This window comes from Podarcis melisellensis (genome assembly GCF_964234715.1).
Source record: "Podarcis melisellensis genome assembly, chromosome: 2".
Taxonomy (NCBI): domain Eukaryota; kingdom Metazoa; phylum Chordata; class Lepidosauria; order Squamata; family Lacertidae; genus Podarcis; species Podarcis melisellensis.
Window position 1 is genome coordinate 67405287 of NC_138529.1, and position 17069 is coordinate 67422355.

The 17069-nt window shown below is 43.6% G+C and overlaps 1 protein-coding gene across 19 annotated transcripts in view; it reads left to right on the forward strand.

Annotated features, from left to right (window-relative positions):
* Positions 1–17069, forward strand: part of NSD1 (nuclear receptor binding SET domain protein 1) — a 69043-nt gene that overhangs the window by 23136 nt on the left and 28838 nt on the right. For 14 of the 19 annotated variants that reach the window (XM_081900962.1, XM_081900957.1, XM_081900974.1 and 11 more), the window contains 2 exons: positions 7392–7564; positions 9918–12078. In XM_081900962.1, the coding sequence (XP_081757088.1) occupies positions 7392–7564; positions 9918–12078 (2334 nt within the window). The remainder of the gene's footprint in view (positions 1–7391; positions 7565–9917; positions 12079–17069) is intronic. The other 5 variants (XM_081900959.1, XM_081900960.1, XM_081900961.1 and 2 more) reach the window with 2 other exon arrangements.

Sequence of the window (17069 nt, forward strand, 5' to 3'; positions counted from 1 at the left end):
CGCTTTAGTGATAGAGGTGTTACTAGAACTGCCAAACGGACACCCACTAAAGGTCAAGGCGCTTTTGGATTCAGGCAGCTCCTGTAATTTCATGAGTAAGGAGTTTGCAGCTGAGCACCAGATACAGACTATCCCTTTAAGTAACCCCTTGCAGGTGACTACGATTGACGGCAGAGAGCTGTTGGGGGGAGAAGTTAGCCAACAGACTGTCCCGATGATAATGAGAGTGGCAAGGCACACCGAACAGATAGCGTTTAATGTGGCCATCCTGGGAGGAGCGCCCATCATTTTGGGGATGAGCTGGCTGGCGCTACACGATCCACTAGTGGGCTGGCATCAGAGGGTGGTCTCCTTTGGGTCAGCGCATTGCCTAGAACACTGCAAGGAGGGGAAGGTTTCGGGAGGAGACAGAGTCACCCTAGCGGGGATGGAAGTGATGGACAAAGGGAAGGTGCCCCCGCAATACGCAGATCTGAGCAACGTATTCAGCGAAAGGGAAGCAGACAAACTGCCACCGCATAGACCCTTTGACTGTCAAATCAACCTACTCCCAGGGGCCCAACTCCCAGTAGGCAAGCTGTACGCCATGTCAGACAGGGAGATGCAGGAGCTGAGGGAGTTCATTGACAAAAACTTGAAGCGAGGTTTCATCAGAGAGTCCCGAGCGGTGGGGGGCAGCCCAGTGTTTTTTGTGGACAAAAAGAACACAGACAAACCGAGACTGGTGTGTGACTTCAGGGCCCTCAATGCAGTGTCGGAGCCCCTGGCTTTCCCTATGCCCCGAATTGATGACATTTTGACCAGAGTAAGGAAGGGAAAGATTTTTACAAAACTGGACCTGCGGGGGGCGTACAATCTGATACGCATAAGGAAGGGAGATGAATGGAAGACCACCATGTTTACCCCGTTGGGAGCCTTTGAATACCTCGTTATGCCCTTCGGTCTACAAGGGGGCTCCGCGTGTTTTCAAGCTTTTATAAACCACGTTCTGGGACCTTTGCTCTACAAGAATTGTGTGGCCTTTTTAGACGACGTGTTGGTGTATTCGGAAAATGAGGAACAGCATGTGAGGGACGTTCGAGAAGTGTTGGGCAGGCTGCAAGCCAACCAGCTGTGGGTGAAACTGGAGAAGTGCCAGTTTCATACCAAGGAGGTGGAATTCCTGGGGTACCGCTTGTCAGACAAGGGATTGGCCATGGATCCAGGCAAGGTCCAAGCGGTACTGGAATGGAAGACACCGAAGACCAAGAAGGACGTGCAAAGATTCTTGGGATTTGGGAACTTTTATCGGAAGTTCATCAAGAACTTTGCCCACTTGACGGCGCCCATCACCGACTGTCTCAGCAGCAAGAAGAAATTTGTTTGGACGGCAGAGGCGGATCGAGCCTTTGAAGAACTGAAAAGGGCTTTCGCCTCGGAAGAACAACTTCTGCATGTGGATTTACGAAAACCCATGAGAGTGGAAACAGATGCATCCGACCGGGCGGTAGGGGCGGTCCTTCTTCAACCGGGGAGGAGTGCGTCGGAGTGGAGACCGTGTGCCTTCTTCTCGCGGAAGCTGAATAAGTCCGAGAGGAATTACACGGTGTATGACAGGGAACTACTTGCCATTCACGAAGCATTCCGGAGGTGGAGACATTTATTAATTGGGGCACAACACAAGGTGCAAGTGTGCACCGACCACAAAAATTTAGAGTATTGGAGAACAGCTCGAGTGCTCAACCAACGACAAGTGAGATGGGCACAGGAATTCTCCAAATTTAACTTTGAGATTTGTTATGTGCCAGGCCCAGAAAACGTCAGGGCGGACGCGCTCTCACGCAAACCAGAATATTGGGAAGGGGAGGGGGTGATCGAAGAGAGACATGTCATCCCGGAGGACCGCTGGGTGTGTGGGGCGGCGATGGTGGGGCAACGAGAACTGGTGGAGGAAACGGAAAATGATGAATATGCCCAGGATAAGCTCAGAGGTCTCAGGGGGGAGGGCGAGAGCCCCGGAGGTTTTGAGGAAAGAAATGGGGCATTGTATTACAAAGGGGCACTGTATATACCCGAAGGTGAATTGAGGGGGAGAGTACTCAAGCAGTTGCATGATAGCCCCACGGCGGGACATTTTGGGCAACACAAGACCATGTGGTTGGTTACCAGGGAATTTTGGTGGCCTAAGGTGAGGGAAGATGTAAGGGAGTATGTAAGAGGGTGTGACCAATGTCAGCGAGCCAAAGGGGAAAGAAGGGCGCCGGCAGGGTTATTAGAACCTTTACCCACACCAGAACGGCCTTGGGAAGCGATATCAATAGATTTTATGACGGATCTGCCAAGGTCCAAGGGGAAAACAGCCATCATGGTAGTAGTAGACCTGTTAACTAAGATGTGCCACTTTGTAGCATGCTCACATGCAGTCACAGCGGAAGAAACGGCGAAGTTGTTTGTGGAACATATCTTTAGGTTGCACGGGGCTCCCTCGAGGGTGATCTCAGATCGAGGCAAACAATTTACTTCCAGGTTCTGGAGGAAGCTCATGAGCTTGTTACACGTGGAAGTCAATTTTTCAACTGCCCGGCACCCTGAAACCAACGGGCAGGCGGAAAGGGCAAATGGCATTCTTCAACAATATCTTAGGTGTTATGTCAATGACAGAGAGAACGATTGGGTCGAAAAGTTGGCGTTGGCAGAATTTGCCTACAATAATGCGGAGAATGTGTCCACAGGGATGAGTCCCTTTTTGGCTAATTACGGGTGTCACCCCAGGGCATTTCCAGGGGAAGGAGGGGAGAGATGGAGCGTCCCAGCGGCTGAACATTTTGTAGAAGAGATGGAAGCCATCCATCAGCAGCTCCAGCTCAACTTAGAAAGGGCTAAGGCACAATATAAGAAGCAGGCAGACAAGAACAGAAGGGAAGGTGAAACCATAAGGGTGGGGGATCAAGTGTGGTTGTCAACCCAAGGGTTGCCGTTCAAAGGGGGTTGTAAGAAACTGAGGCCCAGAAGATTGGGACCCTTTGAGGTGATTCAGCAGGTCAACCCGGTAGCTTTCAAACTCCGATTACCCAATCACATGAAATTGCACCCAGTGTTCCACAGGTCGTTACTGTCACCATACAGGGGAGGAGGTGAAGGGGAGCACGTCAGGGGACCAGCCTTGGAAGAGAGGGAACGCCGCAACCATGTAGCGGAAATCCTCGATTCCAGGTGGAAGGGAAATCAGGTGGAGTATTTAGTGGCGTGGGAAGGGGAACCGGAGTCAGAAAACACCTGGGTAAGTGCGCAGGAAGTCAATGACGAGGTTTTAACAGAAACGTTCCATCAAAGGTTCCCGAGGAAACCTCAGCCGATAGCAAGGTTTAGGAGGGAGTATTTCGGCACCACCGATGAGGAAGAGGAAATGGAAGGGTTCGCGGAGTCGGAGTTGGAAGAGGGAGTGGACTCTGATGACGAAGAGTACCTAGAGAGTAGGAACAGCAACAAGTGGAAGGAAGTGTTCGCGACGTCGGAAGATGAGGGAGGTTCTTTCAAGGGTTTTACCTCCTCACCGCCAGTAGGAGAGGAGACGGGAGGGGGTGAAGGGGGCCCTGGAGGGGAGGTGGATGTCAGGGAACTGACATCTAAAGCGCCGGAGGCGCAAAGGCTCACTGAGGGTGAGAGAGCAGTAGCAGCGGAAGAGGGAACCAGTAGAGGGCGAGCAAGAACTCCAAGGGAAAGTGAGTCGGAGGGATGGCTCAGAGACGCTTCAAGCGAAACCAGTGGGGAGGTCTCAGGACCTCCTATAGGGACACCCACACCTCGACGGAAACTGTCACGCCGAGAGGCCAGACGACGTGTTTCCGTTAAGGAGCTTTTATGTTGGAAACGTTTCCGAAAGCAGCCACTTTCGGATTCTACTAGTGATTGACGCAGCCATGCTGGAGGGGCTCCGTCACAGGCAGAGGTTTGAAAGCCTGATCAAACTCTGAGGGACTTGCATTTTACGCACAAGCAGCTCATCGTCCCATCACAATACTGTTCAAGTATTCAATACTGAGAGATTGTGAAGAAGGGAGTTCTCAAGGTTCTGGAGTTTAGGAGGTGGAAGAGGAAGGCTTTGGTGGAAAGAGAATATACTTCAGTGGGTGGGTTTGCTGAAGGAGTATGTCATGAAGTGAAATATTCAGTGGTGAGAGAACAATGTGAAAATGTTAGAAATCAACCAAGAAGACAGGAGTAGGGAGAGTGGACCAAGTGCAAGGTGTGAGCGTTATTTCTTCACAACAGGTAAATTATTGCCTCTTATTGAAATTTAAAACGTGCGTGCCACCATTGCAAAGCCTCTGGTGTTTTGAATTAAATCCACTGTCCTTCAGAACTCCATATTCCCCCCCCCAAAAAAAACCCCCCACTATGCTTGCATCCCTGAGAACTTCAACCAGGAACCAATTTGAAGAGTAAAACTGTTCTTCTAAAAATGAAAATTTGAAGTAGAATAGGCAGTGGTTGAGAGAATGGTACCCAAAGATGCATTGACCTCCTCTCCCAGACTCTTGTCCACATAGTGTCCAAATAGCTCCCGAACAGTATCTGAAATATGTATGCTGAAGTAGGGAAGAAAAAGAAATTAAAACTTGTGCTGTTTACTCATTCATGAGATGTTTCTCTTTGGGGAAACAGTTGCTTATCTATCCTATGATGACAGCTTCTGAACTCCTTTTAACCCATGGGTAGGCAAACTAAGGCCCCGGGGGCCGAATTGAGCCCAATTGACTTCTAAATCCAGTCTGCAGATGGTCCGGGAATCAGTGTGTTTTTACATGAGTAGAATGTGTCCTTTTATTTAAAATGCACCTCTGGGTTATTTGTGGGGCCTGCCTGTTGTTTTTATATGAGTAGAATGTGTGCTTTTATTTAAAGTGCACCTTTGGGTTATTTGTGAGGCATAGGAATTTGTTCACCCCCCCCCCCAAAAAAAATAGTCCAGCCCCTCACAAGGTCTGAGGGATGGTGGAGCGGCCCCCGGCTGAAAAAAGTTTGCTGACCCCTGTTTTAACCCCTGACTCATTCAAAAAGTAAAACACAGGGAGCAGTGAATGCAGAGGGCCAACAACCTCTAGCAAAATTTGGAACTTTAGAGTTCTCTCCAGAATTTCAAAGAAAAGACTGATTTAATATTTAATATAATTCTCTCTGAAAAATGGGTTCTAAATTAAATCTGTATTAAGTTTGCTTCAGTGAGCATGTGGATAAGACCAAAAAGCAAGAGCCACACCAAAAGAAATACAGTGGTACCTCGGGTTAAGTACTTAATTCGTTCCGGAGGTCTGTTCTTATCCTGAAACTGTTCTTAACCTGAAGCACCACTTTAGCTAATGGGACCTCCCACTGCTGCTGCGCTGCTGGAGCATGATTTCTGTTCTTATCCTGAAGCAAAGTTCTTAACCCGAGGTACTATTTCTGCATTAGTGGAGTTTGTAACCTGAAGCATATGTAACCTGAGGTACCACTGTAGTAAAAATAACCAACACATCATGAAAAAATGTGTATATTTATTTAAGACAGTGAAAGCATAATACAAAATGAACAGTAAATTATATTTTTAAAAAAATACACTACAGATGAAATGATTATAATGGGGCAACCACATGCACTATATGCACTATATGGGAATATGAAACAACTTGCACCGACTGCTTATAGTACATAATTATTATAGGTAAATTACCAGTTATCCTTCTAACACTCTCCCTCAAGTCCAGCTAACTTAAAAGCAAATGCAGTAAGAATGTTTCACTATATTATAAAGGTCTGCTTAAGCAATATATGAAAATTACTCAAGATTTGAAAGAGAGTAAGTGAGATGTAGGGATATTCTAAAAGACTTGAGAACTTGGGAGGAATAATGAGGACATAAATGATTTTACCAAAAGCTCCAAATCTACCAGACTTCTTGTGGTGAGGTCTGTTGGTTCCAGATGGAAGATTCCTGAGCAAAAAATGGAAGTACAAATCTCAGCAAACATACAAGCTTGCCCCAAGAAATGAAAAATTCACAGACCTGTTCTATATCTCCCAACACCACCATTTCAGGGAATGTGCTGTTGGGGGAGGGAGAAAAAACAATATAAACTAAAAGCTGTAAGGAAACACTGAGAGAGAAAAAGAAGAGACCACCCCAGTCTTACTTCTCCATTTTCTTAATTTTAAACACCTCCCATTTCAAATCCCTATCCACACTCTGGTTTTCTCTGTAACCCCCTTAAATAAGTTTGCCCATTAAATCATGACTTACACCAAAATTCTCAGACTTCTTCATTACTCTTCCTTAATTGCAACCCTGAATCTCTCAGCTTTTTTTAAATCAAAACTAGAAGTCATTTTTGCCAAGCCAGGAAGAAGAACCTTGAAAGTACTTGGTTCTGCCCTGCTTTCTTAAGCTAATTGTCCAAAACAAAGACTTCACTCTTTGAAAAGGAAATAAAATGTTGGTTGAAAAAAGAATTATCTTCTAATGTGACACACATATAGAATAAAGGCACATATGCAGACAATTACCAGATAACGGGGAAACTTCACTCTCATTAAAATGTCCACTTCTTATCCTACACTCCTCTCCCTCTTCCACCCCATGGTTTATAATTGGGGTATTTTCCATTGAACAGCTGCTTCCCTGTCTAATCATACAGAGACATAACTGTAAAACCTGAACAAAAAAAACCACATTTCACATCAAAAGGTACCTAGAGTTATTAGTGTATTGAAGTAATAAGATACTTCTTTCTTAATTCAACAAAAGTGCTGTGTTCTTCCAGCTCAGGCTTGAATAGATTACAGGAATACATTTTGTCCTCCTCCTTACTTTTAATTAGAATAGCAAGTAACCAGAATTCGGTCATCTAGGGGCACCTTTGGTGTTGCTATCAGAGAGAGGTTAACCTATCTTCATAGGTTCCATTGCCGTATTTTTCACAAAGCTTTTGTCGTAGGAAGAATGCTCCCATTATTCAAGGATGCTTAGCCAGCATCTTTTCTGTTCCTGCAGCCATCGACCTAGGCATAGCGATCGTCATGGCTTCCTGAAACCAAAATTTGGTGCATACAATATGTGGATCTGCTCCTTCCGTACAGCACCCTGGAACCCAGAAAATAAGTCCAAAAGGGACTTGACTATCACCCTCTAATGGTGAACTCAGGTGGTGAGTGCCAATAGAAATAGAGCCAAATTAATGCATATAACAAACAAGAGGGCAGGAACCAGCGTGTTCTGGGGAAATACAAAACAAGGGTGAAATACTCCCCCCCCCACCCCAATGTTGCATCATTTATTCCAGGTCCCATTTGTTAGATATATTTTAGAAAATATTTTGGGGGCATTCCTACAGCTTGACACAAAATGCTAATCTTGCCAATTTTGTCTTTGATAGTGTCCAATCGCAGACCACATCGAGAATACTATGTGGAAGCCTTGGGAGACCCATCTGAAAGAGCTTGGGTTGTAGGGAAAGCTATTGTAGTCTTTGAAGGAAGACATCAGTTTGAAGAACTGCCTGTCCTTCGGAGAAGAGGGAAGCAAAAAGAGAAAGGCTACAAGCACAAGGTAAATCTCATGTTCTCATTTGGTTTCTTCTTGAGTGTTCTCATCTGAGTGTGAAACCTAGGTGTATGATCTAGTGGAAGTGAAGTACTTCTTAAAGACCATGGATCGCAGTTGGAAAAATTTAAACTCATGCTCAACTCTCTCACTTAACTCTATCAGCATACAAAGGTGCTCCATTTTTTGGGATTGCGTTTCTTATACTGGTTTTAAAATGACTGATATGATTTGAGACTTGGAGGCTGCTGATAAAGGAATGTCTTTTGTGTTGACTTGTCCATATAGCTACCTGATAATAGACTGGAAATATAATCATGTAAATCTGGCCATTATGTTAGTTACAGGTATATAAAGAGAACTTTTGACAACACTTTTCAATGTTATTAATGGAGAAAACATTGTATCTGAAGGGCAAATGTGGAGTAATATGGGCAGGAAGGAAACCCTACTGTATTTCAAAATCTTAGTCTACAGCTTGAATTCCTTCTGGAGCCAGCATCCCATTTTGTGGTCCTAGCTCTGTGTTAATATTTCCAAAACTGAGATTCTGGCATAAAACATCCAGGCAACCATTTTCTTGAGACTAGGATCAGAAGGATTCAGCTATATTCCAGTTTTGGAACTTGTTAAGCTCTCAGGGAGCCAGAATGGAACCAGACTGTTTGTGCTTAAAATAAAAAAAGGTGACAGAGCAGCTTTTAAATTGATTGTGTGGGGGAAGCTGGAAGCAGCTGCAGAGTCCTGTTCAGAACAAATCATGGCCCTGAGAGGAAGGGGGGAATTATTATTATAATTTAAATTGGGGAGAGGGTAGAATGTGAGTGCAGGGGCACATGATAGCAACTGAGAGGCAAGCAGGTGTCAGAGATTTGTGGAGATGGAGTAAAAAGCCTTTTGAGTTGATATATTTCCCACGGTGCATATGTATTTGAATTGTTTTTAAAATGTGGAGTGTTTTATTCCTTGTTGTTTGCCACTTTGGACTCCTTTGGAAGGCGTGTGTGTGTGTGTGTGTGTGTGTGTGTGTGTGTGTGTGTGTGAAGCCTCTGAGTCAAGATGAGTGAGCTGGAGTGCTTGGCCTTAGATGAGAGCATTGATATAGTGGACATAATGGAAGCCTGCTATAATGGAGAGAACCAATAGAACACAGTTACTTCTGGGTACAAGCTCTATAAGAAGGACCAAGAAGGGCATATTGGAGGCAATGCCACTGTGTGTGAAAGAAAACATAGAGTCCGGCAAGCTAGAAATCCCCAAAGGAGCAGACTCTTCCTGGACTTAAGTGGCATGCAGGACCTGGTGTGAGATGTAAATGTTATAGTACCTACTGGGAGCAGTGACCATAGTGCTATCTAATTGCATACATTTGTAAATGTACAGTTGCCAAGAAAATCCAGCACAGTCACATTTGACTTCAAAAGATGAAACTTTCCTGAAATGAAGGGATTGGGGGAAAGGAAAAGGAAGTTGAAAGGCATAATTAAGAGAGCCAAATCTCTCCAGGTCAGGAAGGGTGCCACCAGGGCCAGGAGGATACCAGAGTGGTCAATGAGCAGAGGCAAAGAGCTATTAGAGCCAAAAAGCTGTCTTTTGTTATTTTTTATGTTATCAGCAAGGCCTAGAACATCATCTCTTGTCACAACTGACTTAGTTCCTCAGACTCCCTTCCTGTGAAAGTTAGATCAGGCACAGAGATCTGCTATATATAATCCACCAAGGAAACAGATGCAAATAATTTATTCAGCTTCTCTGCAGTCTCTTTATCCTCCTTTAGCATACCTTTGAATCCCCTGCCACCTGAAGGTACAAGCGCCTAAATGATGTTCTGCTACTAATGTATTTAAATAATATTCTATTGTCAGTATTTATGTTTAAGCAATGTGCTCTTTGATTGTTTTATAGCATCCCTTATTGCCTGCTTAGCAAATGAAAGTCTTGTCCAATGAGGAAAACAAAAAGGAGCACAAATTTTGGCAAAAGAAATGTAAGCAGGCAATAGGGGATGCTATAAAACAATTGAAGTAGCAGAACATCATTTAGGCGCTTGTACCTTCAGATGACAGGGGATTATATATAGCAGATCTCTGTGCCTGATCTAACTTTCACAGGAAGGGAGTCTGAGGAACTGAGTCCGTTGTGACAAGAGATGATGTTCTAGGCCTTGTTGACAAAATAAAAAATGACAAGTCACATTCATGTTCTCCATGACTCTAGCTTTGATCTGCGTACTTTAATTAGTTATGTGCTGCAGTTAGATTTTGTGAAAGAAGATAATGTTCATATCTGTGTGTAATTTTATCTTTTTGTGTATTATATTTTTTTTGTAACTTGTTTTTTCCTTTCCTATACTTTCCAGGTTCCTAAGAGGTTTCTGGCAAAATGGGAGATCAGTGTTGGCCTTACAAATGATTATCTGAAGCAGAACAGTGCTCAAAAATACATCCCGACTTCCAGCAAACCGGACAGTGAGAAGGATGTGCATTTAATGGGATCTTGTACAAAGGACTCCTTAAATGAACAGAGCAGACAACTGAACGGATGTTTGAAATCACTAACATTGGACTCCAAACATTTGACCCATGATAAGGGGAAAGTGTTCACCAAATCCCGAAACAAGAAGAGCTCCGACACCCGGAGGAGAACTAGAGTAAGAAAAAGTAGCACCAAACTGGAGGCATCCAAGAGAGAAAGTGGGGGGAAAGGGCCAGTAAGCAAAGCTAAAAATATGGTTGCTGCAGATATGCCAGAGAAGCAGGCTTCTCATGAACTTTGCAGAATAGCAAAGAGCCTAATGGGATCCAAAGGCAGCATGGAAAACTACTTGCTCTCTTCTTTTGGAGAAAGACAATTTGAAAACAAATATAAGAAACCAGGGTTTGATATATCTAATAGCAGCTGCCAGCAGGAAACATCCAAAGCGGACGTGAAGAAAAAGAGAAATCCAGCAGGCTTCACTTGCAGTTCAAAGCTACAGCAGCACTATTCCAGAACTGATGCTGGAGCAGAGAGGAAACAAATAGACTCTGATTCATCGGATAACGGTACCTGTGATCTAGACTCCCTTGACCAAAGTTTAGCAGCGGCAGCAGCTTATAGTGTCTTGAAGAATAGTGACTCTGTAAATAAAAGTGGAAAAGAACTGTGTTCAGGGCAAAGAGATATTAAACATTCTGCACCTGTCTCAAAAAGCAGCAATCGAAGCCGCAAACCTCCAGAAGGTTCTCTAGACAGGAATATCAATGTTGAAACAGGAGGTGAGGAATTCCGTGAGCCTTCCCTTGCAGCTGAGGTGGCTTCAGTTTACAGGAATGACAATCTTATCAATGTAGATAAGCACACTACACTCCAAAGTAAGGGGTTTATAAGTCAAATGGATGCAAAACAGCCTCAGTTCAGAAATATAAAATGCAAGCATAAAGAAGCTGCTGCTGGGACAGACTCCTCTCTTAAGGAAGATGAATGTAGCCCCGACTGCTGCTTTTCTGCTACCAAAGGTTCTCCTGGGTCTCAGTTAGATATGCCTAACAAAAGTGGGAAGGCTGATGGCCCCAAGCTGCTGAACAGCACAAATGAGAAACCCGGTGATTCTGCTGAAATAGAAACGGCAGTTGTGAAACACGTGCTTTCAGAACTGAAGGAGCTGTCGTATAGGTCCATGAATGTTGAAGCGAAAGACTGTGGGCCACCTAAGTCCACAGTGCCCTTACTCTTTTCATCTGTCTCTGGGCAGAACCATTTGCCTATTGAGCCCGATTATAAATTCAGCACCTTATTAATGTTGTTGAAAGACATGCATGATAGTAAGACGAAAGAGAAGCAGATCATGACTACTCAGAACATAGTCTCTTATAGGAGTTCTCACAGCGATGATAGTTCTGGAAGTAACACTCCAAGTGATTTGACATCTTTGCCTACAATGGGAACCACTCATAAATTAGAAAAAAGCCAAGATAGTGTTCGAGAACCAGAGTGTCAGAAACCCAAAGAAGGTCAGTCCTCTTTTTCACATGGTATCGCAACCAAGTTGATCGATCCCGGTGCTAACAAAAGGGAACTCACAAACGCTTCTGTTTCTGGTACAAACTGCACCGCAAGGCGCAGCTGTCCAAAATCTAAGCAGCTATCTAAACTAGTAGCTAATGCAGCATCAAAGAGCAAAACACTAAAGCGGTTGTCTAATTCAGCTGAGAGTGTGCCCCGCCAGGATAGAGCTGCCCAAGGCTCAGTTGCTAGTGCGCTAGACAATGCAAAGGAAGATGTTGCAAGGAAAGTGTCTTGGGAGTTGATGGGACACTCCCCTGACGAAGACTCTGCAAGTTCCTCTGATGACAGTTTAGTTCGTATAAGAATGAAGTCAGAATATGATAAAAAGAGAGAGAGCTGCAACTCCTTTGAAAATGGGGAGTTGGATTCAGGACTGGATAGAGAAGGCTCCTTGGGTGATGAGCCTAGAGATGTATGCCACGTAGCGCCCAAAAAGCGATGGCAGCGTTTTAACCAAAGCAGTGCTAAAGCTGGTAAGCACATCAGTAGATCTAGGGAAGCAGAACAGTTACGTGCCTTTGGCCTCTACAGAATAAAAGCAAGCTTCAGACTGTAGGCTTCTCCTCACTCTTTGAAAAGGGAGCATGCATTATAGGCAAGAACTGTGAGAAGCACTTAGTTAGCTGGGCAACATTTTGCAGAATCAGAGGGATGAAACAAAAATACAGTTCTTACAGAATTGAGAGTTTTACAGTTTTGAGATCCTAGTTTGAGTTCTCTGTACAAGGTAAGGATTCCTTGTGCTGCACCACTGCAGATTGGGGGAGCTGGAACCACATGGTGAAATCTTCCACCCTATAGATAAATAAATATATATGGAGTATTACTCAGTAATGGGCAAGATCCTACCTGAAGTCTATAAGTGGTACAGCTCATAAACTCTTCAGCTGTCTGCATCTGCAGGTTGTGAGAACTAGCCCTTAAGAGGTTTTGTGCCACGAGTTGCAGTGCATAAAAATCTTAAGGTTATCCAATTGAAATGCTGGTTGTTACTCTAGCTTTTCTCTTCCGCAAATTTTAATACAGGTTCACTTTAATCTTTTAAAACTAGAAACAGCGCTTAAGAAGGCATAGTGTGATTTGGAAATTATATATATATATATATATATATATATGCTTTCGTAGATTTTCACGGGTACAGGAATGCAGGTTTTGGTGTCCTCGGGTGTCTTCCCGTGTAAAAGTTGGGGTGTCTAGGCGACGTTTCGACGAGGTCTCACTCGTCATCTTCAGGCTGGTGCTTTCGGCTTCTTGTTACTGGAACAGAGCAGGATCTCAGTGTTTGAGTTCCTATAAATACTGTTGAGGGGGTGTGGTGTATAGCCTCCAATGTTCTGGGCAGAGAGGAAGTTCCCAGGCTAGTGTGCCTTTTCTTCTTTTGTTCCTTAATTACTTGAGGGATATCTTGAGTGATTTCTTGAGTGATATCCTGAGTACCACTTAGGTGGGTCATTAGGTGTGGATTAGTTGCTAAAGTCTTTGTGTCTTGACCTCTTGAACTTTGTGAAGAGTTTTTCTGAGGAGATGGCTGTACTGCACTTAGTTGTGCTCTGGCTTGGCTTCGTGTATAGGGGCGAGCTGTGGTTTTGTGGCCTGTGTCAGCCAGATCTGTGTAGGGATTGCAGGGGGGTGCAGCATCCGGAGGTGCCACCATGGTTTGGCTACCTAGTGACAAGAAGCCGAAAGCACCAGCCTGAAGATGACGAGTGAGACCTCGTCGAAACGTCGCCTAGACACCCCAACTTTTACACGGGAAGACACCCGAGGACACCAAAACCTGCATATATATATATATATATATATATATATATGCTTTCGTAGATTTTCACGGGTACAGGAATGCAGGTTTTGGTGTCCTCGGGTGTCTTCCCGTGTAAAAGTTGGGGTGTCTAGGCGACGTTTCGACGAGGTCTCACTCGTCATCTTCAGGCTGGTGCTTTCGGCTTCTTGTTACTGGAACAGAGCAGGATCTCAGTGTTTGAGTTCCTATAAATACTGTTGAGGGGGTGTGGTGTATAGCCTCCAATGTTCTGGGCAGAGAGGAAGTTCCCAGGCTAGTGTGCCTTTTCTTCTTTTGTTCCTTAATTACTTGAGGGATATCTTGAGTGATTTCTTGAGTGATATCCTGAGTACCACTTAGGTGGGTCATTAGGTGTGGATTAGTTGCTAAAGTCTAAGTGGCACCCGGATGCTGCACCCCCCTGCAATCCCTACACAGATCTGGCTGACACAGGCCACAAAACCACAGCTCGCCCCTATACACGAAGCCAAGCCAGAGCACAACTAAGTGCAGTACAGCCATCTTCTCAAAAAAACTCTTCACAAAGTTCAAGAGGTCAAGACACAAAGACTTTAGCAACTAATCCACACCTAATGACCCACCTAAGTGGTACTCAGGATATCACTCAAGAAATCACTCAAGATATCCCTCAAGTAATTAAGGAACAAAAGAAGAAAAGGCACACTAGCCTGGGAACTTCCTCTCTGCCCAGAACATTGGAGGCTATACACCACACCCCCTCAACAGTATTTATAGGAACTCAAACACTGAGATCCTGCTCTGTTCCAGTAACAAGAAGCCGAAAGCACCAGCCTGAAGATGACGAGTGAGACCTCGTCGAAACGTCGCCTAGACACCCCAACTTTTACACGGGAAGACACCCGAGGACACCAAAACCTGCATATATATATATATATATATATATATATATATATATATATATATATATATATATATGGTTTCTCTTACCTTGTGCAGAAGCTTTATTTATAAATTAAAACATGATGGACCCAATTCTAGCATGAAAGTATAATATTTACTGCTCAGTATTACAGGAGACTCATGAGAAGGAAAAATTGCAGCCCAAAAGGTAGATAAAAGTTTGGTAGTACTGTACCGAATAATGTGTGTTTATTTCTCCCTATGGAAAGCAACTGGTCTGCTAAACTGAGTGTATTGCCAACAACACAATCCTATACATGTCTAACTCAGAAGTAAGTCTGTTGGCTTACTGATAGCTAAATAGGTGCAGAATTGCAGTCTAACACAACTTTACCTGAGAGTAAGCCCAGTAGGACTAACTTGCAAGTAAGCATGTCTATGGTAGTGCTGCATGTTGGGTTAGGACTCAAGAAGTCACCACCATAGACTGCAGCAATTTAAACTTGAATCTTACATTCTATAAACTTTTCAATCTTGTTTTGCTGTTCTCCATTAGTAGTTTTTGATCAATGATCGTGCATTGGGTGGCAACATGAACTAAATTTCAAAATGTAGAGGGCTGGCCTACCCTGTTTGCGAAATGCAAATTGCATGCTATGTGAAATAGAAGATAAAGCAAAATGTGTGAGCCAAGGCAGTCCTAGTTCATTACTTATCTCTGTGTACTCCATAAATTAACTGCATTAGCATTTAACTTTCTGCTAGATCTGAGACACATTCTCTTGAATGGTAACAGCCCCACCACATTTTGAAAACAGATTTTGCAACATGTTGTGAAGAATAGGTATTTTTGATAAAGAATTTCAGTAATGTTTGTGGATTGCAGTAAAATGCAGGGGATGTTGCAAGATGAGCAATAAAGTATTATTAACTAACTTTTATGAGGAAAGTATCCAGATCTTGCCTTCTGCAGAAGACAAAAGGTTAATTTGGCAAATATACAATTATAATTATTTTTATTCTGGCCAAGGGCCAAACACACTGCATTCAGTTTAGCTTCTCCATACACCTGTTCAGAGCATTTCAGCTTCCCACTTCCAAGGGCAGCTATTCCCAAAGATTTCCAGGGGTTGGGCGGTGGCAGCACTTTAGAGTAAAAATAGGTAAGATCATTCTGTTTCAGTTTCCATGTACTCACAGGTCCATTCTGTTCTGTTTTTAGGAGGGGGAATTGATTGCTTTTTAATAATACACACTTCCCTGTGATATGCATTTTCTATGCATCTTTCCTATAAAACAAATTTCTATATGATTTACAATGTATTTCCCCCCCCCCCCGCAATATGCATTTTTGTAAACATTTCCCCTATGAAACATGCATTTCTGCATGCACTTTTTAAAAACCAAAACTGCATCGCTAAGTGGGCAAACTGATAGCTGCATTCCAACCCACCCGTAAATCTAGGGAGAGCCAATCTGACACTAAAAAACCTCAAAGCAGTTTATAAAAAGAATAAAGAGGGGGGAAATAGTCTGTGTTTAGCTTATTTAAAAAGTTAAAAACAGATTATAACACCTGTAAACATTCTACGTATCTGAGTAAGCATGTCGAAACAAACATGTTTTTTAGCAGATGCCTAAAGGAGTACAGCGAATGTATGTCAATAGGCAGGGAGTTCCAAATTGTGGGTGCTGCTGCACTAAAAAAAATTCTTAGAAATGCAGAATGAGTATTGTTTGGCACTTGTAACGGTATCCATTCCACAGATTGAAGCAGCTGAGTGGGCACATATGGAGGAAAGTGATTTCACAAGTAAACTGTTTTTCTGAGTTGTTAAGGGTTCTATATACTAATAGCAGCACATTGAACGTGGCCCAGTAGCAAACCTGCAGGCCTCTGAGAACAGGTGTTATATGTTGACGGAGTCTCACTTCTGTCAGTAATTGTATTGCAGCATTCTGCACTAACTGCAGCTTCCAGATCAAGTGCAAGGGAACCCCCCCCCCCAATAGAGCACATTGCAGTAATCCAGACTTTCTTACTGACATTGCTTCTGTTTTTCCCTATGCACCTCCTCCTTTTTTTCTTAATCATCTTTACATATTATTGTATGCAACCACAGTAACTCCGGTGTTAGGAAATGCTTTGATTCACGATGATTCACTATGTGGCACTCCACCACAGAAACCATGAGATGTTACTATACAAATTCAGTAATCCAAGTTACAGTCTCTCACATTGGTATCAAAATAATTTTTACTCAGTAGCTACAGCCAGAACGAGGATGAGTACTATTTGTGTTACGCCGTGAACCTTACTGAGATAGATAAGGGATAGCCAGCTTCCTTCACCCAAGAGATTGCTGCTCTCTGTTCTTGTCTTGGCCGGAGGTGGTTGATGCTAGAGGAAATGTCCATAGCTGCTCAATGACTTCATCAGGGTTGGGAGGTGCCTCTACAGGTCCTTCTTTCCTCTACTTTCAGCCTGATGACTCCCAGGCATGTTTATGGTAAAGACAGAAGGCAGTTTGGAAGAAGCAGCAGAGGCATTTTAGCCCATGTATCTTTCCTTCTACAGAGGGGAGAGTACTTCTATTGTAAGAGATCAAGAGAACCAGACACCATTCTGTTGCTTATGGACTAGCAGTTGCCCAGCTCAGGGATGTTTGCTCTTCGTTTACAACAGAGTAATCAAAGCTTAAAATGAGAACTTTGCACAATGCTATTCAGTTAAAAAAGGAAAAAGTGGAAAGTCAACAGGTGTAGCAGACAAATTTGTTAGAATGAATGCATAAACCTCAA